Source organism: Cyanistes caeruleus, chromosome 13 (assembly GCF_971803275.1).
Source record: "Cyanistes caeruleus chromosome 13, bCyaCae1.hap1.1, whole genome shotgun sequence".
In the NCBI taxonomy this organism is placed as follows: Eukaryota; Metazoa; Chordata; class Aves; order Passeriformes; family Paridae; genus Cyanistes; species Cyanistes caeruleus.
The window spans coordinates 11,920,258-11,941,252 of NC_141713.1; the positions used below are offsets into that span (position 1 = coordinate 11,920,258).

Below are 20,995 nucleotides of genomic sequence, written 5' to 3' on the forward strand. Positions count from 1 at the left end.
TTATGTTGTCAGCATTTGTTTTCTTAGCTAAATCAGTCTGATTGTGGAGATCATAGCATGCTCTCTGAGAACACTGATTAGTGGACACCTTGTCAAAGGATAGCTGTAAACTGATGTTTAAAAATGTATCATTGCAGAGATATAGAATGAAAATTTTAGGGCTCCTACTTCAGGAAGCCAAGTGAGCCATAGTTCCCTTTCTCCCTGAAGCAGTCCTTTCATAGCTGCATTCACTCACGGCAGCAGGGGGTAAGATCTGAGTTCTGGCAGAGGTGGTAGATTGTAATCTTTGCTGCTGATGGGCATCGGTTTGAATCTGTTCCTGGGCTGTTTAATGGAACTAGCTAAAAGAGAGGTTCCAGATGTGTCACGCAGCTGGTGCAAACAGTTTCAGTATTGCTGCATGTTGAAGACATCAGCAGTGTGAAACAATAAGCCTAATTATGAGGCAGAATACAAGTGGTTGTAGATGGTCCAAAGAATGTAAAATACAGCTTAATGCAGGGTAAGTGAACAGAGACCTTGGACCTCGAGTTAATGTGAAATTTGAAGTACTGGTACAAAAATTAATTTCCGTAAAAACTAGGGGGGGTGTTGGGATAAAAGGTGAATGGGGTGATTTAAACTGTTGTTCAGGCAGCAGCTCAGAATGAGTGAACCTGAAAGTAGTACATGTGAGTGAGAAAATAGTTTCAGGTTTAAAAACGCTAAAAATCAAGAGACTAGACATCTGGGTCTTATAATTGTGAACACAGTTGGGTAGTCATTGATGGTGTCCTCTTTGGGATAAATTTTACTTTTGTTCTTTAAAAAAATTCATGGGTATTTTAAAAGGGGTCCTCACTCTGTCTTAATATTGGTAAAAGTTCAAGATAGTTTGGGGAAAAGTAGTAGTGTTAACTCATTTTGTTTGTACTGAGGTTATGATAACCCTTGTAAAACACTGTTTAAAATTAGGACTCTTGCCAATCCACAAAGAAAGGAATCTTAAGGCAATCTTAAGTTCTATGTGCTGAGTATAAAAAGCCCTGAAGATCACCCTTGTGGCAGGATATGCCACATCAGTAGAGGGCAGCTCAATGCTTTTCAGTTCAGAAATACTACATTTGGTCATCTTTATTTAAGAATAAAAACTGAGCAGAGGAAAGCATGTGTTTTGTTCTTCCCTGTGTTCTGTCCACATTCCTGGGGGCAGGTGGTGTGTGGCAGGAGGGAGTGAGCAAGCCCAGGGCATTGGGGCTGTGTCTTGACAGTCAGGCTTGAGCCAAAGGAAGGGTAATATTTAAATGTGTTGAAACAGTCTTGTTTCTCACTGCCAGTGTGCCTTTCCTTTTTTCCCCCCTTTTTCTCTTTACAATTCTGATTACTTTAGTGAATTGAGGCCATTATTTAAAATATGTTAATAACTTGTCAGCTGCTCTTGCTGTTCTGTTAGGACTGAGGAGACTTGTTTTGCTTGCTCCCAGTTGTCCCACTGAAAGGCTAGCACTGTTTTAAAGGAAAACATTCATATAATTAGTTCTGAAGTGTTAGGATAGTGTGGAGACCTTTACATTTAGGTAGAGAGCTGAGTGAAGAGCTGAAATGTGTTAATCTAAGATTGAGCAGGAAGCACTTAGTGGTTTGATGTGACCTATACATGTTGAGGAAGAACATTCAAGTGACTTGAAGTGGAATTGCCCAAAGCTTACCACACTGTGTAGCATACACTTGTGACTCTTCCCTTTGTGGCATTTTTGAACTTTCGAAAGAAGTGAGGATGTTGTACGGAAATGCACCATGTGGTCTTTATGACTGCATTCTGCTATTGCTGACAGGAACTTACTGAGAAAATTGCCAGTTCAGTTTTTCATAAATAGGAGGTAAATTCACTACACTATTAAAAAATAATTTTTTTTTTGGACATGGTCTGAAAGAGCCCATATGTGAGGGGAAATGGCTGTAGAACATATCAGATACTCTGTAAAATGTATTTGCTGCTAGTTTTTCTTTGTAAGGTTGGATAGGTGTAGAAATAATTGATAAAGTAGTAATATTTGTCTGATGAATTACCCCTGTGATTCCTGTAACAATGAGTCTGTAGAGGCAGAGTTATTATTTGAGATGTTGGTAAACTTTATCCAAAATCACAAGGATTAAAGCTTTATAAGTGGCATTGGGTGTGCGCTGTATATTCAGTAAATATGGGGAGTGTACAAGCCTTACCCTTTTTGTGTGACCAGTACCTAGTTACCTCTTATTATGGTGAAATAATAAAACCTGATTTTGTCTTCAAATAAAAGTTTAGTGAAAAGAATTGTTCCAAAATTTGCTGACAGATGCTACGGATACTGTTGCTTCTGGCTTGTCTCTTAACAGCTCTATTGGAGAATTATCAAGTTTGTTTTGTTAGTCTCTTTATTAAAACTCAGGAAGATTTTTTTTTTTGTTGTGTACCATAAATCCAATAGATTACATCAAAAATGTTCACTCTATATATATTTCAGAAATGGTGGTTGGTCATTATTGCTTTTCTCCACAAATGTGAAAAGTACATATAAGTTCTAATTAGTTTAGGTTTTTTTTATGGTTTGCAACTGGACAGTAAATAAGTTGTACATTTAGGACAACATAATGAGTTGGGGGAGGAGGAAGGCTTTTGTACGTGCTGGGGTACTGATGTATTTTTCTCTGCTTTTCAGGTTGCCACGGAGTAAAATGGATGGTAGCTTTGACTGTGATTGTGGTGAGCTGGAGCCACCTGATCATTAACAGAAGGCATCTTTTGTAAATCAAGAGCTGCCAGTTTCCCATTTAACTAGACTGTAAACAAAGAAGAGAAAAAGGAGGAAGAAGGAAAAAAAAAATAGTGCTTACCAGCACCATAGAATGACGCTGCTCAGGACCAGTCCAACACTGAATGTATCTGCACTGTGAGGAGGAGGATGTTAATAGAAGCCTATTATGTGCATATTTATTCACATTTTTGTTAAATGTTAACCAGATTAGCACAGTAGAGCTGAGTGCATAGTATGTCATTTCATTCCGTTTGAGTTTCTTGTGAGTATTTTCTTTAATGTCTGCAGAAATGCTGCACCTTTCTTGAACTATGAATGCTGCAATCTTTCTATCTTATGCTCGGTTTGAGTTCTAGAGCTTACGGGCTCTAAATTCAAGGGGACACAACAGGCCTGGCTGGCTCATAATGAAATGAGAGTGTCAAGAAACCATCTTGCAGTCAAAGCCAAGTGTTTCTTCTCCCTTTCTGTAAGACCTTTCCTTCAGATACCAGTGGAAGTGTCTCCGTGTGTTTACAGAAGCTTAGTAGTTTGAGGAAAAACGTAAAGAATTTTAAAATGGCAGAAAAATTTGAAAGTCTCATGAACATTCATGGTTTTGATCTGGGCTCTCGGTATATGGACTTAAAACCACTGGGCTGTGGTGGAAACGGCTTAGTTTTTTCTGCTGTCGATAATGACTGTGACAAAAGAGTAGCTGTCAAGAAAATTGTCCTTACAGATCCCCAGAGTGTTAAACATGCTCTACGTGAGATCAAAATTATTAGAAGACTTGACCACGATAACATTGTCAAAGTATTTGAAATTCTTGGTCCCAGTGGAAGCCAGTTAACAGATGATGTGGGCTCCCTGACAGAATTGAACTGTGTTTACATTGTCCAGGAATACATGGAGACAGATCTGGCTAATTTGCTAGAGCAAGGCCCTTTACTGGAAGATCATGCCAGACTTTTCATGTACCAGCTGCTACGTGGGCTCAAGTATATTCACTCTGCAAATGTTCTGCATAGAGATCTCAAACCAGCTAATCTTTTCATTAATACTGAAGACTTGGTGCTGAAGATTGGTGACTTCGGTCTTGCACGAATCATGGATCCTCATTATTCCCACAAGGTATGCAGAGAGTGGGAATATCTAAGTGATACATTGACAACTGTGCCTTCTTAAAATAGCATCTTTCTCCCTTTTATCACAGGAAGGCCTCCTTAGCATGGTTTGACTCAGATAGGACTACAGCAAGCTTCATTTTTTTTTAATTTTTAAATTTTTTTTTTTTTTTACTAAATGGGTTCAGAAAAGCAAAAGTTTTAACAGTGAACACAGAACCCAAGATTAAGAGCAACACTTAGTTACATTTACATTATAGAAGCCTTAGATAAGATTATAAGTAGTGCATTCATAGTGCAAATGTGGCTACTTTGGGGGATTGCTTTAGAGATACTGTTCTCCTGGTCTAGATGCTTCATAAGAGAGTTCAGTATCATCTCTGCATTTATTTGGCATCTGGGAAAGAGAAAGTTTTGCTGCAATATCTCATTTTACTAATAGTATCATGTTTCTATATTGCTGCTGTTCACTCACAAAGATATTTGTAAAGGTAGAAAGAAGGTTTAGTAGAATACACACAATATAATCCCTGGGACCTTGAGACTAAAAAAATCTTGTTAGTAGTGCATTAAAAAATAAGAAATTAAAAAAAAAGCCATAAGTTGTAAAAATCTAATCAATTTTTTAAATTAATTTCATTAGGGCCATCTTTCTGAAGGATTGGTTACTAAATGGTACAGATCGCCCCGGCTTTTGCTTTCTCCTAACAACTACACTAAAGCCATTGACATGTGGGCTGCAGGTTGCATCTTTGCTGAAATGCTGACTGGGAAAACCCTCTTTGCAGGTGGGTAGAATAAAATCAGTGTGCATATTCATATTCAGTGCTTAATTATCTTCCTCAGGAAGGATTGGTTCTCGTGGCTAACATAACTAGTCATTGACTATCAGGATATGCTATATTATTACACACTTCTATACACTATAAATTGATATATCTGTAAAGCAGAAGACATTTAAATATTTCATTACTTGTAGTGGTGTGTATTTAGATAAATATCACAATTTAATGTAGAAGTCATACACGGTAAATCTGTAATTATGTTAAGCTAAATTTATTGGTTGTCTAAGAAGTGTTCTGATACATGTGTGAATTGGTGTATGCAGGGAGTATTTGAAGATTATGAATACCCTGAGCATCATATGCATAAAGATTAATTATTTTTTTTATGTAGTAAACCTAATCACTTCCTGCTTCTCTATATTTTAAATTACTAAGCCCCAGGGGCATAGATTTAAAGGTGTAAAATTGCACTACAGCAAGCAAACCTTCAACTGTTTCAGGTGAGATAGGAAGCAATGCTCTGGTCTCATTGGGTGCATCTATATTAAAGCTTTGGTTAGGATCAGGAGCAAATTTTTGGAGCCAGTCTCTTGATGGCTGTTCTGTACTATGTTGCTGACCTGGCTCAGAGCACAAACTAGAGCATTTTAGATAAAGTGCAACTGTTGGTTGTGCTATAGGAGATCACCACCTGCTGGCATGCACTTGGTCCATGGGAGTAGATGAGTAAACTGCTGAAATACCTCTGAAATGCTTATTTTTGTGCACCCTGGGGGCTCAGCAGCAGCTGTCTCATTCAGGCTCTCTCTTGGATTTGCTCCTGTTGGCCTGAATTACAGGAGTAATATAGATAAAACCTCTGAGACCTAAGCTTGCATTTCAAAGTTCATGTTCCTCTAGACACGTGTGGACTGCAAGCACACCTCTGCAGTCATTCTTAGCTTTGCATGAAAGGGCAATGGAATTGAGAGCTTCTTCCCATATAGTAGTTAATAGAGAACTGTCACTTGAAGGCATTACTTGGTGTAAATCAGCAATTAATACATGCAGAGGCTTCTCTTATAACATGGAGTGAGTTTTTCACTCTTTGAGTTACTAACTACTGGGGTAATGTCCCCAGAGTACTATCTACATGCTTGGCTGATACAAGATTTATTAGGTTCCCATTGCATCAGGAACTTCTGCTGGCAATTAATGGGAAAAAGTCTGCAGATTTCATCCTTCAGCATAGATTGATCACAACTGTTAGCATTTTGGCTTTTTTTCCTTTGAGTAGCATCGGTATTTGTCACAATTTTTTATTGGCCCAATAGCTGTGCAGAGAGAATTCTGTTAAAAAACTTGGCCTTAGTCACCAAAATCCTAAGTTTGTAGGCTTGTTTATATTGTTTATATATAATTAATATAATTAATTATTATATTAATTTTAATTGGATTGAGTAGATACTTAGAAAAATATTTTAGGTATAGATGTACCCCTCTGAAAGTTTAGCACTGCCACAGTTTCCAAATCTAAAGAAAAGTGGATTTTTTGATTGTCATGCATTTGGAAAAGGAGGATGGTTGGAGATATGATAGTTATTCTGCCCTGGGGCTCTGAATAAAGTTCTTTGCAGAGTTGTTTGGAGGGATTGATTTAGTTAATTGCAATTTCCTGTGTACTTCTGAACCATCCCTTAGGAATCCTGCTGTTCAGAAAGCTGATGAGAATGGGAAGGAAGAATGCAGATTAATACTGCAGAATTCGTGGAACAAGTGAGGGTAGAGAAGTTGAGGCAGAGGAATTCAGTAGCTTTTCCAAACAACTTCTCTTCTTTTTTGTTCTAAATCAATATTTTGCAATGGTTATTTCATTGATAGGGGACAGAAAGCTGATTAATTTTTAGGATGGTACTAATTACACAGTAAAATCTGTTTTCCAGCAAATTATTACAAGCAATACAACATCTGATAGATCATATTAAGTAATTTGTTGTAGTCTGAAGTGGAACAAAACAGCTCTCTCAGTCCAATAAAGAAGTTAACACGAGGCAGTACTGATTCGTTTGGGGAACTCTGTCAGATTTTCTGCGGTGACTTTGCCTCAGCTTTTGAAGTCACCTGGCAGGTGTGGGGTAGGATGTCCAGTGCAGACTGCTGTGCTGTGCAGGCACTGAAGTGAACTGAAGAGTGTGAAGGTTTGGAGATGGTACAGTCCCTTGCTGGCCCCATTTATTTTTATATTTATTGTCACATACATCAGTATTGCTTGTGATTGCCCAGAGCTGCTTGGTGAAGGAAGGAAACACTGGTGTGCAAATAATCCTATATAATTTCATCTGTTAGTTGAATCTCTAGGATCCTACATCCTTCTTGGAGCTGGACAACAAGCTGAAGTTGGCAAGTTATATTTCTGGGTACTCCAGTACTGAATATAGATGCTGTTCATTATTCAAAATTGATCTGCTGTATAGGCACTTATTGTTCTTATCCTGGGTAACTTCAGGTGGTGTTAAAAGAGAATTATAATTACAATCATAATACAGTATTTTTTTCAAGAGTATCACTCTATGTAACCAACAGGGGATTTTTGTCTTGCACTTGACAGTTAATGCAGGATTTCAGAGCAGAATAACAATACAAATGGTTGTGGCCTGCAAATTGTCTTTCTGAGCTAAACTACTATTGTTCTTATTAATAAGGAACTTAAAATTCAAAGTGAGGTCAAATACTGCATTTATTAGGTAGAAAGGGGAGGATTGCAGTATATAGAGTATAATAAAAGATATTGCTGTAGAATGCCTCATCCATGGTGAAAACACCCTTACAAAATCTTAAGGTTAGGTCTCTTTATCTGTGAGTAGCAGCTTTGTAATTCTTCGTACGCCATGGCATTTATTAAGAGCTCTTCAGATTTATTATCATTTAAATTCAGAACTTCAGCCTTTCCTCTGTTACAGGAGATTTTAATCTTTTACTGGAAATAGCTGCTTAGAGCACAAAATTTTGACATGCCTTTCATATGCAGGGATCAGAAATGTTTAAAGTCGAAATGGCAGCTTGTCTTTTCTTTTGGTGCTCAGGTGCACATGAACTTGAACAGATGCAGTTGATTCTAGAATCAATTCCTGTTGTACATGAGGAGGACCGTCAGGAGCTTCTCAATGTAATTCCAGTTTACATTAGAAACGATATGACTGAGCCACACAAACCTTTAACTCAGTTGCTTCCAGGCATCAGTCCTGAAGGTAAGTAATGAAAAAAAACAACAAAAAAAACTTGATTCAATGTTTTGATGTTTCAAAATCATCAAATAGCAGCTTTGAGGTGCAGATGTGTGATTGTTAAAAGCAAGTTTCAATTAGAAGAATCTGTGTTCTCTGAAGAAGGATTGTCTTCTGCTGTAATAAAAAAAAAATCTAGTTCTATGATGGCTGCTTGGTTATCTTTAGTTAGATTAGATTTAGATCAGAATTTTGAGTCTATGCTGGACCTACATGCACTGGAATTGCTCTGTTTTGAGACACTGGCCTTTTAAATACAAGGGAACATTGGAATGGAGTTAGTATACAAGGACTGTCTTTCAAATGTTTTTGAGAGTCCCCCAGCCAAAGTAACAGCAGTGTTTCCTGGTAGCCATTGCTGGATACTGATTCGGCTTGAAGCTTTCTGTCTTGTGCTGTTTTTTTATGCTTTAAGTTAAATTATGGTTGTTCTCAGATTTGACTTCTCTCTTTTTCTGATGGCTACAGGATGCATGTTTGGCACTGTACAGTCAGTAGCTGATACTTCACAGGCAGCTACTTTGAAACAACTAGAGGGCTCTAGAGCAAAGCACTGCACCTTAATGTTCTAAGTTCTAAATGTCAGAAATTTCCTATTTAATGGTAGCTTATATTCTACAGCACTGGACTTCCTGGAGCAAATTCTGACATTTAGTCCCATGGATCGATTGACAGCAGAAGAAGCTTTGTCCCATCCTTATATGAGCATTTATTCCTTTCCAACGGATGAGCCTATTTCAAGTCATCCTTTTCACATTGAAGATGAGGTTGATGATATTCTGCTAATGGATGAAAGTCACAGCCATATTTATAATTGGGAAAGGTAAATTTATCACTTACTGTAGTAACATAACTGGATGGTGCTTCAAGTGACATTGCTTCATGGGCATTATTTCCCTTTCTGTTTGTTTCTTCTTCTTGAGTTGAGGTGAGAATAAAGTTTTCCCTTTATAGCATTATCATTGGATTTATAATCCATTAGATGTGACTTGGATATGCTGATGGATTCCTGAGTTGCACTCAGGACTCTAGAATCTATCTATTATTTTTTTTCTTCCCCAAAATACTTCTCTAAAAATAAATCTTGTTTAAGGAGATTGTCTTAAATCTTGTTTAATTATGATTGTCTTGTCTAATGCTTAGTGCATATTATAGTAAAGAGATTTCACAGTAGTTATCTGAAGTCAATTAAACACACTTTAGGAAGAGTTCTGTAAATGGAGTGAGCTATTGTACATAATTCTGTTTCTTCATGCTAGATTAAATTAAAAACCTGGAAGAAGTACCCAGTTGGATTAAGGAAAAACTTTGTGTTGAATTGTCATTATTTTGTAAGGGAATTTCTAAACTTGACTGTCTCTGTCTTGGGAGCTAGAAGACTGTTTTTAGCTGCTAACACTTAGGAAATTTGTTTTACAGATACCATGAAAGTCAATTTTCAGACCATGACTGGCCTATTCATAATAACTATGAAGCTGATGAAGTTCAGCGTGATCCAAGGGCTCTCTCTGATGTTACTGATGAAGAAGAAGTGCAAGTAGATCCTCGCAAATATTTGGATGGAGATCGTGAAAAGTACCTGGAGGATCCTGCCTTTGACACCCACTTCTCTACTGAGCCTTGCTGGCAGTACTCAGATCACCACGAAAACAAGTATTGTGATCTGGAATGTAGTCACACTTGTAATTACAAAATGAGGTCATCTTCATACCTAGATAATTTAGTTTGGCGAGACAGTGAAGTTAACCATTACTATGAGCCCAAGCTTATTATAGATCTTTCAAACTGGAAGGAACAAAGCAAAGAAAAGTCTGACAAGAAAGGCAAGTCTAAATGTGAAAAGAATGGGTTGGTGAAAGCTCAGATAGCACTTGAGGAAGCATCACAGCAACTTGTTGAAAAAGAAAGGGAGAAGAATCAAGGGTTTGACTTTGATTCTTTTATAGCAGAAACCATCCAGCTTAGTTTACAACATGAGTCTACTGATGTTGATAAATTAAATGACTTGAACAGTTCAGTGTCTCAGATAGAGTTGAAAGGAATAATATCGAAGTCGGTGAGCAGAGAGAAGCAGGAGAAGGGAATGGCCAATTTGGCACAGTTAGAAGCTCTGTACCAAACTTCTTGGGACAGTCAGTTTGTCAGTGGTGGGGAGGGGTGCTTCCTCATAGACCAGTTCTGTTGCGAAGTAAGGAAAGATGAACAAGTTGAAAAAGAAAATACTTACACCAGTTATTTGGACAAATTTTTTAGTAAGAAAGAAGATGCTGAAATGCTAGAACCTGAGCCAGTAGAAGAGGGGAAGCTTGGGGAGAAGGAAAGAGAAGAGAGCTTTCTCAGTAACAGTGGGGAACTCCTCTTCAACAAGCAGCTTGAGGCTATAGGTATTCCTCAGTTTCACAGCCCTGTTGGTTCGCCTCTCAAGTCCATCCAGGCCACGCTAACGCCTTCTGCTATGAAATCATCTCCCCAGATTCCCCACAAAACCTACAGCAGCATTCTGAAACATCTAAACTAAAACACTCAGCAGACATTTCTTTTATATTCATGAGATGTGTTTGTCTTTTTTTATTACTAGTGTAAGTAATTTTTTTACTTGAATCAGATGGTGTAATTTTGGTATGGATTTCATTAGTTTTCTGTTTACCATTGTTTTTACAATCCAGAATTACTTTCTATACATGAGTTAGTTTTGTTTTTAAACTGGCATGTCGTTTGCACACAAAATTAAAGAATAGAGCAAAATAATGCAAAATGCAGGAGGTAACAAAAAAAAAAAAATGCACTAAACCAAGTAAAAAAAACATTCTCTCAGTAAAACAGTGTCCATGTTTTGCAGAAAAAGAACCTTGCCTTGAAATTTACACAGTGAGACTGTACATAATTGCATGAGAATATCTATTTTTCCCAAAACATTTTTTTCATTCATGCGTATTTTAGAGTTTTTCATACTCTACACATTTCTTAGACACATGATACCAGCAGCAACTGAAATGAATGCAGAATTTGGTACGCATGTGTTATCTACCTCAAGGTAACAGCAGTATGTGGCAAAAACATTAACCACCCATAGTGCTTCTCATTATGCACTTCTGTTTAGCCAGCATTATTGTAGTAGCTATTCCTATTGAAAATCATTCAATATTTATAAATGTTCTGGTATGCATTCTTTATAGTGAAGTGTTAATATGCAGCACTTTTATTTATTTTAGCAAATAAGTATATTTCTGTAATTATAGAAAGTCAATTTTTGAGTTCCTTTTCAAATAAAAGTTTTTGTTTAGCCACTACAGTTTTATTGCCTACATAGCTGGATATATATTAACATCGGCTTATTCTGAGGCTATCCAATACATTTTTATTTTTATTTTTTAGTTTTCATTTCAAGTAAAGCACTCACTGTGTATAGGAATTTGTAATTGGAGGTGCTTGATCTCTACAAAGAAATTAGGAATTGCTTTATTATCAAATGCTCCTAGAAGTCTTAATTGTGTTCATTTTTTTAAAATTTTGTAATGTTAGTTGTGTGCATGGAAATAATTAAGGTACAACATTACTGTAGGTTAAAGTTCTATATGGTGAGACATTTTGTTTTTACTGTATGTTTTTACTGAATGATTCCTGTCCCACTCCCAGCCCCCCTCAAAAGCAAGCATGAATAAAATTAGGTTAAATATAGCATGTAGCATCTCGGTCTTTTGAAAATTTGTTTTACCTTCTGGTTTTTTGAAATACTGGATGTATCATTGGCTCCCCTGTTCAAAACTAAAAACAAATAAAAACATGGCCAGCAAAAATGGCTGTTTGTGGTGCTTTGTACACACCCTGGCAGATGAAGAGCAGCTGCTGTGCTGCAGCTGGGGGAGCTGTGAGGGTCACTGCCTAACACAGGGTGCTCCTGGAAGCAGGAGAAACTCTCCCTGGGGATGCAGCATCCTGGAAGGAGATTCCCAGGAGTTCCCTTCTGTCCTGGTGCCTGCACCTGTAATCCCATGGAGTGGTGTGGCTGTGAAAGCACAAAGTGGTTATGCAGCAGTGTCCATAACCATTTCTGTTCAAAACAGACTTTCAGAGTGTGACTGAAGTTCCTGTTCCATCCGTGTTTCAGGCAGACGAGTGTTAATGGAAAAGCTGCTGCGAGCGCTTCACGTTGCTGGCAGCCTGGAGTGCAGGTGAGCGTGCAGGTTCCTCAGGCAAGAGCCTGGCTGGAGCACTTCCATGAGGAGATTCTGGGAGCCCAAGGTAACTCCTGTGGGATGTTTCAAAATGTGCAGGTCAGGCCTCTGTTGCAGCAAGCCCTAGAACAGTATGTATTTCTCTTCCAGTTCCTCCCCTCACTGCCGTTCCAGAGGGAGCTAATTAATTGTCCAATAAAGCTACAGCTCCTGGCAAGCTCCTACAACTTTTCCTATGACAGGGTTTCAGTTCCTCCAGATTCTTCCATCCCTGCTCCCCTGGCAGGTGGCACAGCTGCACCTGGCCTAGCACAGGGGTCTGTCCCTGCAGTGAGGCATGGCTGGAGTGTCCCTGGGCACGGTCCCTGCACATTGCTGCAGCTGCAGCAGTGGGGTGTGGGCTGTGGGGAGGGGGGTGACCAGCTGCCCTCTGGGCAAGGGACTGTTCTCAAGGGCTGTGGGGGTTTTTGTTGAGATTGGATGAAAGCAATGGGTGGGAAGCTTGGAAGAACAGGAAACAAAATACAGCTTAAAAAACACATCTTGTACAAATGAAGTATCTTTTTTGCTTTTTTTTGTTGGTTTTTTTTTTTTTTTTTTTTTAGAACACGTGAAACTTAACAGTACTTAGGAAGCCTGTAAGGTACAAAGGGACCATTTTGCACTAAAAGGAAGGGGAGAGTCGAGTGTTGAGCCTGAACCCAGCATGGTGCTTCATTACCTTTGTCTTCTACCTGTGCTGAGGAGGCAACACTGTACAGGCTGTGCTGCCTGCTTTGGTGCACACCCTGCTCTCACAACAGGCTCCATCCATGGGGCACTGTAGGGTGCTGCTGGGCAGTCGGGGTTATTAAACAGAAGGAATTCCCTGTGTGGATACAGAAGCGTTTTGTAAGGACCATGCGAAGTGGAATCACTGCTAGGAAGTGAGGGTGTGGTGCTGGGTTCTCTCTTGGCAAACTGCAGTTGTGTTGGAAGAACAGCCTGCCGAAAGTGCAGGGTGTCACAGGTTGTTCCCATGGGGTGGGACATGGCTCCTGCCCTGTACTCATCAGCTGTGCCTATCCCTGCAGGAAAATAATAGGTCTGTTACATGTGTAGCCCTTTGGCTGTGACCTAGCAACAGCATTGTCTTTAAAAACAAAATATGGAAGAGGCTTAAATTGTGAACCAGATAAAGGGAACACTGTTTCACACCAAGGTGCTTGCCAAGTACAATGGAACACCCTTATTTAACAAAAAAGCAAATAAGAAATGAGAACATTAACCATCTTTTGAAAGTACCCTTTCTTCTCCAAGTGGCCTTTGGTTAAAAGGCAGCATTTTAAAGTATATTTAACAAGAGCTTCAGCTAGAAGAGGTGATGTTTACAACAGACCAGGACAGAGCCTTTTACACGTCCTGTCATCACATGAGATCTAATAATTGCTGAACAGTTTGTTCTGATCAAGAGTTCTCAGCCATGGTCAGTTACCTTCCTCAGGGTTGTGTTTAATTTTAATTAAATCAGAGTTGCTATATATAATCTTAGCTATTTTTATAAGCCTTTGCCCACACTGCTGGTAGTGGTGTGACGACAGTGTGAGCAGCATAGCTTAGCTGGCCCTTGCTGTGAGCAGAGCTGCTCTGCTGGGGCTCTAGGCTGGATGTGGGGTTTTGTGAACCAGCACTGGGGCAGGCCCTGCTGCTGCTGCCCCTCCCTGCTCTGCTCAGCAGAGCACCTGTACCTGCAGCAAAGTGTTCACTGCCTACAGCTACATCTGTGCCTTGATGTACTTCATTTTTCTGTCACCTTGCTATTGCCTTTTCTGTGCTGCAGAAGCTCTTAGGGCCAAGCCTGCTGCATCCTGTTAAAGGTTTGCCAAGTTCCCACTTTGGTCCAGCTGATTGCCTGGAGACACTGGTTTATGAACCAGGTTTTTATTGCCTTTTTTACAGGTGTTCACCAGAGAGGATTTTTGCCATATGGAACTAATGTTGCTATTTTTTTCTGTCCCCTTCTAACCTCTGTGATAGTCAGGGATGTCATTTTCCACATGTGGACTTTCATCCCCTACTCTACACATGTGTATAGTGCCAACCCCCCAGAGAACTAACTGTAGGCAGGGTCCCAAGGAATTCAGTGGCACACTGTGGTGCAATTATTGCTGGATATCGAGAAGAAAACCATCCTTGAGCTAAATCTGCTCCCACAAGTCTTCTTTATTTATACTCATGTTGCTTTCCTGCTGCTGAGATCTGGAAGTGCTTGTCAAGCCTTCAGCTGGGTTTTATATGTAATTAAACAGTAACCTCTTCGTTCTTCCAAAGATGCAGCCCTGAGCAACAGCAGCCCTGAACCAATTTGTTCCTTACTCCTTGAATTATTTCAGTTCTTACAAAATCCTGTAAATTCTTGTTTGCTGTTCTGCCACCGTTTGCGTCAGACTTGAGCTGAACAACCTGGGCAGTAATGCCAGGGGGTATTTAGTAACAAGCAAATAATCCAGATCCCTGCTGCACCCAGCACTCAGGCTTCCATTCCAGTGTCTATATTTAAAATGGTTATCTGCTTATGCTGAGTGCTATTGGAGAACTCCTTAAAAGAGAGAGTGTTGAAAAGTTCAGTGGCTGCTCCTGGCTGGGAAGCGGCATGGTTGCTGCGGGGATCGTGTGCAGCAGGCCATGTGCAGAGGGAGCGGTGCCCAGCAGCCCCCGGGGACGTGGTGATGGCCAGGTATGGCCACACTCTGCAAATAGCTGGGGCAGGAGCTGGCAGCAGCCACATGTGTCATTTGCTTTCCTCAGGAATCTGTCTGCTTCATCCTGACTGCTGAGCAGCCCTTCTATAGAGAGCTCTGATAATAAAATACCTTTTGCAATCTCCGTGCTGGGCTACTGCAGCCAAAATTACTTTTAACCTTTATGTCACCCAGCCTGGATTGCTACGTGTGGTATGAAATACCAAAATGTGTGTTTGGCAGCTGGGGCTGGGACAGGGAACTTGTGACTTGCCCAGCATCAGAGCCAGCAATTCCATTGCCCTTCACGTCCCAGCTTTGGCTCCCTTGTTCCCAGCACAAAGGTGCTGGGAGATAATTCCCACAGCTCACACTGAGAAAGAGCATGGCTGTAGGGAAAGGGAGTCTGGAAGAGCTTTTCCATCTGTCCCTGGGGACTTGGGTTAATCTATGCTTACACCCAATCTGTGTTTCCAGAGCACAGAGTCATTGCTGAACTGGCGGCTGATGGTTTGATGGGTTTTCTTCCCTTTTAACACTGGTAGAAGGCTGATTAATTTTGTCCTAATTTGGTATTGTTCTGCATTACTTGTGTCTTAGGTTACACTTTTTCCATATTTCTTGTAACTTTTGTTTTAGGCTTATTATGTTCTTCTAATATAATCATAGTAATCATTCATGGGTGAATATAGGCCAAGGCAAGGGGGTGATCCCTTGCCTGCTTGGCTAAATATCACTGACCACTCTCAGAATAGATGTGAGGCCTAATACAGGCTTTCCTTTATATCTGAATTTTGCCATCTTCCTCATGCCATATCCCAGGGCTCTGGTGCTGTGTAGTGTGGAAGTTTCATTGCCACACTAACCCCACTGTGGCTGGTGCACAAGTATAAACCTCATCATTTTTCTGTCATCTTCTCCACAGCATCTTCACAAAAAGCAAGTGTAGCCAGGGTAGAATTTCTGCTTTACAAGATTGTTGATCTTTTAGTTTGCAGCCCAGGCTTCAGCAGTGGATGCTCCAAAATCAGACTCAGGCAGTGGAAGGACATTTTCTCATTCTCGTTCTTGGTGAGACCATTCAGACTGGATTAGAGTCTAAATCTTCAGTGCTAGAGGCTGTAGAGAATCAAGGTTTCCATTTAATGTCTGTCTTGAATTTTATCATTTAGAAGGATTTAAAGTGAATGACACATTTGTTGTGACTTCTGTGTTTATTTGGATATAGATTTAGTCAGTACAGCTCTTAAAATAGCTGGGTAACTAGCAGAAGCATTCTTAAAGCCTATGATTAAGAAACTAGATGGGTTTGGGTTTTGTTTTGTATCATATTTGTCTCAGATATTTTCTGCTATTGTTAGAGTCTTAGCAGATTTGATGTTGACACATATTGAAAGATTAAATTATTTCTAGTTACTAAATTATCTTTTGGACCTTTACACATGATATTTCATTGGTTTTCCATGATTCTTTATTTTCTTTTTACTTGCTTTTATACAGAGAGACCCTCAGTGACTCAGGTGTTTGAGTCTCAATTTTACATCACACCAGCAAGGTGCCAGTCTGTTGGAGTGTAGAGTGGACAGGAATTTTGGGAAGTCCTTTGGGATTGCTGGCATTTGTATCTGTATTTCTATTGGCCTTGTAACTGCATCACCCAGAGTACAGCATCCACTTCCAGCAAGGCAAGGTAAAAATCCTGTGACTGGCTGAGGGACCTGCACAGGGCAAGGACATCCATCATGCAGAGCAAATCCAGGAGAAAAGCAAACCCTGGAAGTCTAAGGGGAGCTCTGGCAAGCTGGGCAGCCATGGAGAGGCTCCCTGTTTGCAGCTGGAATGTGGATGAGGCTGGCTGCCCACACCTGTATGGCTCAGCTGATCACTACCTTGCAGCATTTCTCCTGACAAAACCATGATGGTGTCAGCAGTGGAGCAGGCACTTGGTTCTTCAGCCAGCACTGAGAAAAATACAAAAGCACAGAGCTGCCTGAGCGATTCACTGGCCCAGTGGACTCAAAATGATGAGCTGCAAGCAGCTGGGTGGCCATGCTGGCTCAGCACTGGGTGCCAGCACCAGCAGTGGAGAGGAGCCAGGCGTGACCAGGGCAGAGCCCAGCTCATCCTCCAGAGCACTGGTGTAGCCCAGGGAGCAGGTTTCCATCCTGCCTGCCAGGAATCACAGTCTGCCTTGGCATGGGTGGGAGGAAAAATATGATGGGAAACAGGAAGATTAAAATAATCCCAGTGAAAACAGGAAGTTGTGAAGCTGGTCACAGAGTGGGGCTGCAGGGCTGGCTGGCTGCAGGAGGCTGCTGGGAGCAGGGAGGCTCTCACACGGGCTGTTTGGGGCAAAACACCCAGCTCTCACATGTGAGACACACACCAAAGCCTTGAGGCAGAGACAGCACAGCTCTGCTGGCAGCAGACTGGTATCTTGTGTTCCCCAAAATATGACTGATTATGGCTATTTACACCAATGTGTTCACTCATCTTCTCTCAACACCCGCCTGAATTCTTTTTTGCTGGATGAAGGTCATAAACCGTTCCCTACAACACATCATCCTGGCATCACATTTATTTAACAGCTAGGACCTGCCAGGCCGTGGGATGGAGCTGTTCCAGAGCCCAGCTGCCAGCAGGGAGCTGGATATCCCCCAGCTGATCACAGCCTGCTCTCCGAGCCACCATCCATGGCGTCCTTCCAGCTACGACAAAATAAAAACCAAACCGTGTTTGTCTCTCACTAAACTGCCTCTTCCTTCCAGGGGCTGACAGCAGCAGTCAGTGCTGTGGATTTACGGCAGGGGCAGGCCCTGGGGTGGCTGAGGGAGCTGGTTCCCATCCCCAGGGCCAGTTTGTGACCTGTCTCAGGCTGTTGCTGGGGCTGGAGAGGAGCTGCTGGCCAGGGCCCAAGCAGCTTCTCAGGTGCCTTGCACAGCCAGCACTGAGGTGTTTCTGCTCCTCTGGGAGCAGAGCAGCTGCAGTGCCAACCTGGAGAGCCTGGTGGGCTCATGAGAGGGCTCTGCATTGCAGTCCCAGGCTCCAGCAAGTGTGAACTCAGTGCCCCCTAACTGATGAGGTCACTGATCCATTAGAAAATGCATGCTAAAATCTCTGAGGCCAAATCAAACTGGGTTGTCCTTTAGGCAGAATGAAAATTGCTATTTTCCAAGCTGCTATCCACTTATTTACTTTCCATGGCTAAACTGAATCTGAGATGTGAATTGCAAGTTTCCAGTGTTTGTCAATGCAGTGCAGAGCCAGATGGATGCAGCCCTTGGATGATGACCATGTTCCCAGTTTTAATCAGCCAGTTAATGCAGAGCAGTTCTTCCCAGACATCAGGTCTTCCCCCAGTTAGGCATCCCAGCTGGCCAGGCATGGCTGTAGGGCTTGGAAGGAGAGCTGTAAAGGGCAGGCTCTGCCCAGCACCACACTGCTCCTGCAGCAGGGGAATTGGCTTTCCCTGGTGTATCTGCAACTCACTTTTCTCATCAGCATTCCAGATGATTTGGGTCCTGAGGATGCCACTATAACCAGTGTTTCCTATAACCTCAGTTTCTCTTCCTCCACTCTCAGAAAATGAGACAGGTTTGTTCTCCAGGTCCTTGAAATAGTAAGTCTTGTGGTCATCCATAGATGTTCACTACATCTCATGACTTTTACAATAAGTGATAAATAACAGGAAGAGACGGAGTGTGTAAAGTGGAATAATTGACTGGAGTCAGTGGCCTGACTGCCCCTAAAACTCAGGCCATTTTCTGGAGTAGTGGGATGCCCAGCTCCTTTAACAATTAGCCCCTGAACAATTATTGTCCAAGACTAAATAAAGAGATGTATTTTCAATATGAACTTCTTCACTGTTGTGGGTTTTGACATCAATTTTGGTGTCTGTGGGCAGAGTCACAGGAGAGCGGGCTTCAAACTCAAGGAGCCAGATCTGGGGAGCTCCCTGCATGCCAGGGGGGGAGCGTGGGGAGCAACACCCATGTGGCAGCCCAGAGACAGCTCAAAGTCATGTTAGTTTTACATATTTGACACGGGAAATCTCTCCAGGCACCACTTCAATCCAATTTACAGCATCTGGCTGAAGTGAAGTGTGAGAAGAATTTGCTTTAGCAATGAATGGCGATGTGTGGGGAGCTGGGTGAGCAGGCAGGGCAGGCTGCACCAGCCCTGGGATGCTGGGGCTGAGCAGCCAGGGGGGCTCAGGGAAGCTCCATCCCTCAGCACAGGCACCCTGCTCTCTGCCAGTGAGGCCAGTGGTCCTTCCCCCTTCTTCTTAAAATCCTCATGAAGCTGCTGTAAAAAACGAGTTGGAGGTGCTAGTGCTTGTGTAGCAGGTGACATTCCAGCAGGGAATGTTACCTCTGGGCACCAGGGCACTCCATTTCTGTCTCCCTGCCACACAGCACCCCAGCCCCAACACCCACACAGCTGAGCTCACAGAAATTTGGGAATGGTGTGGCTTTCAAACAGTTTAAGATAGCTTCACTTCCTGCAGAGGGAAAGCAAGCCTCAAGAGGCTTTGCAGCACGCACAGATGTTAATTGCCTTCCTCCTGTGTGTTGTCTTCTTCACTACAGAGCAGGGAAAGATGGAGCAGTTAAACCTCACCTGCAAGAGCAGGGTGACTGGGGTAGGACAAACCAGGCTCCTCCGATGCTGGAGTTTGAGTCACCTTAAGGGAGTTGGAAGATTAAGGTAAGGAGGAAAGTCATTTACAGCCTTAGCTCTTACTTTGTCCCTGAAATCTCTGCAGTGTCCTGGGCATTTATAGAAACTAATGAACCATGTCAGCTGAATGTGGAGCACTTACAGGGAGAACTGGAGCACTGAGGGGGATTAAAGGTAGCGTCCAGATGAGAAAGCAGTGGGAGAGCCCAGCCCTGTTGGTCTGGGAGAGCAGTGTGTTTGCAGAGGTAGCACATCCCACCTGGACAGGGTACATCCCACCTGGAGATGGTGCCCTGGCCGTGCTGCCTTACAAAGCAAGTGAGGAGGAGCGATTCCTGACCTTACTTTTTAAAGAGAGGGAGAAAAAGACAGGAGGTTTGCTCTAGACTGACTATAAAGGAGGGAAGGCCACTTGTACCTGCTGTTGCTGAAGCTGTGCTGTTCACCACAACAGCATTGGGCTTGGGCCAACAGAGAGCTCTCACGAATGGCATCATCACTGTGGGGTGGGATCCTCCACCTCTCCATCTTTGGAATCCCTCACACTGGGAAAGCAAGGTGGGAGCAGCATCCAAGTGCTGTGTAAGGACTTGTTGGCCACAGCAGCGCTGTGGTGGCCACCACAGCACCTCTGTCTGCACGAAGAGGGGCTGCTGTCCCCGAGCTGTGCTGTGCTGCCGTGGGGAGGCTCTGACACGGCCCCCGTGTGCACCAGTGCTGTGGGGTGGTGCAGCCTACCCCAGCCTGGTAGGGAGCAGCTTGCTCTGGCATATGGTGGGAACAGACATTTTCAGGGCCACAGCAGGGCAGTGTGAGCGTCCAAAGGATCCAGCTGCCTTCAGTGCATTAGACCAGGATCTGATGGCCATGGTCACCACCATTCCTGCCTCCCCTTTGTGGGAGGGCTCGGCGAGTAATCCATTCATTAGGAAACATCGCTGCATGAATGACAACATAAGTAATTTCATAGTGCTAAATGGTCACTTCCAGTTAATGCATATTTTAATTTCTGAAATGGCTTGGCAGCCTCTCAGGTGGTGTCAGCAGGGTTCCACCCACTGTCACAGCCCGGGCACGAGGACACTGACCGGGCACTGCTGTCTCTCCTGTGCTGGCAGCACATCCAGAGCATTTTAAATCAAAGTTTCCAAACACGAAGGCAGCACTGAGAAAGAGGAAAATTACCCTTCAGGGAAGTATTCTGCTATTGTCAGGGCAGCATGGAATGAAAGCAAAAAGGATTTTAAGACTGGGTTTTGGCTGCCAGTTGAGGCTGTGATTATAAACTGCAGCCTGAATGCACCATGCCCGAACCAACCCCTCCCCCTGCCCAAGCCTTAAGCCAAAGGATTTAAACAAGCTCTTATGTAATATGGTTTTAGAGTTTCCAGTGGAAATAGGTGTTCTAAATATAAATGATTTGCAGATAAAATAGGCTTATATAAAATGCTTTTACGTTTATATAACCCCATGTTGGCATTGCACCCAA

General features: G+C 42.2%; 1 protein-coding gene and 1 long non-coding RNA gene across 7 annotated transcripts in view; both read left to right on the plus strand.

Moving 5' to 3' along the window:
* Positions 1–11,728, plus strand: part of MAPK6 (mitogen-activated protein kinase 6) — a 28,354-nt gene extending 16,626 nt beyond the window's left edge. For all 6 annotated transcript variants that reach the window (XM_023934033.2, XM_086849815.1, XM_086849814.1 and 3 more), the window contains exons 2-6: positions 2,682–3,890; positions 4,527–4,671; positions 7,731–7,895; positions 8,553–8,754; positions 9,351–11,728. In XM_023934033.2, coding sequence (XP_023789801.1) covers positions 3,336–3,890; positions 4,527–4,671; positions 7,731–7,895; positions 8,553–8,754; positions 9,351–10,449 — 2,166 coding nt within the window. In that variant the 5' untranslated portion in view covers positions 2,682–3,335 and the 3' untranslated portion in view covers positions 10,450–11,728. The remainder of the gene's footprint in view (positions 1–2,681; positions 3,891–4,526; positions 4,672–7,730; positions 7,896–8,552; positions 8,755–9,350) is intronic.
* Positions 11,729–12,039: 311 nt separating this feature from the next.
* On the plus strand, positions 12,040–17,572 carry LOC147650702 (uncharacterized). Its single transcript, XR_015276027.1, has 3 exons — positions 12,040–12,173; positions 15,818–15,897; positions 16,327–17,572. It is a non-coding gene; the product is annotated as an uncharacterized LOC147650702 (long non-coding RNA).
* Positions 17,573–20,995: the final 3,423 nt, after the last annotated feature.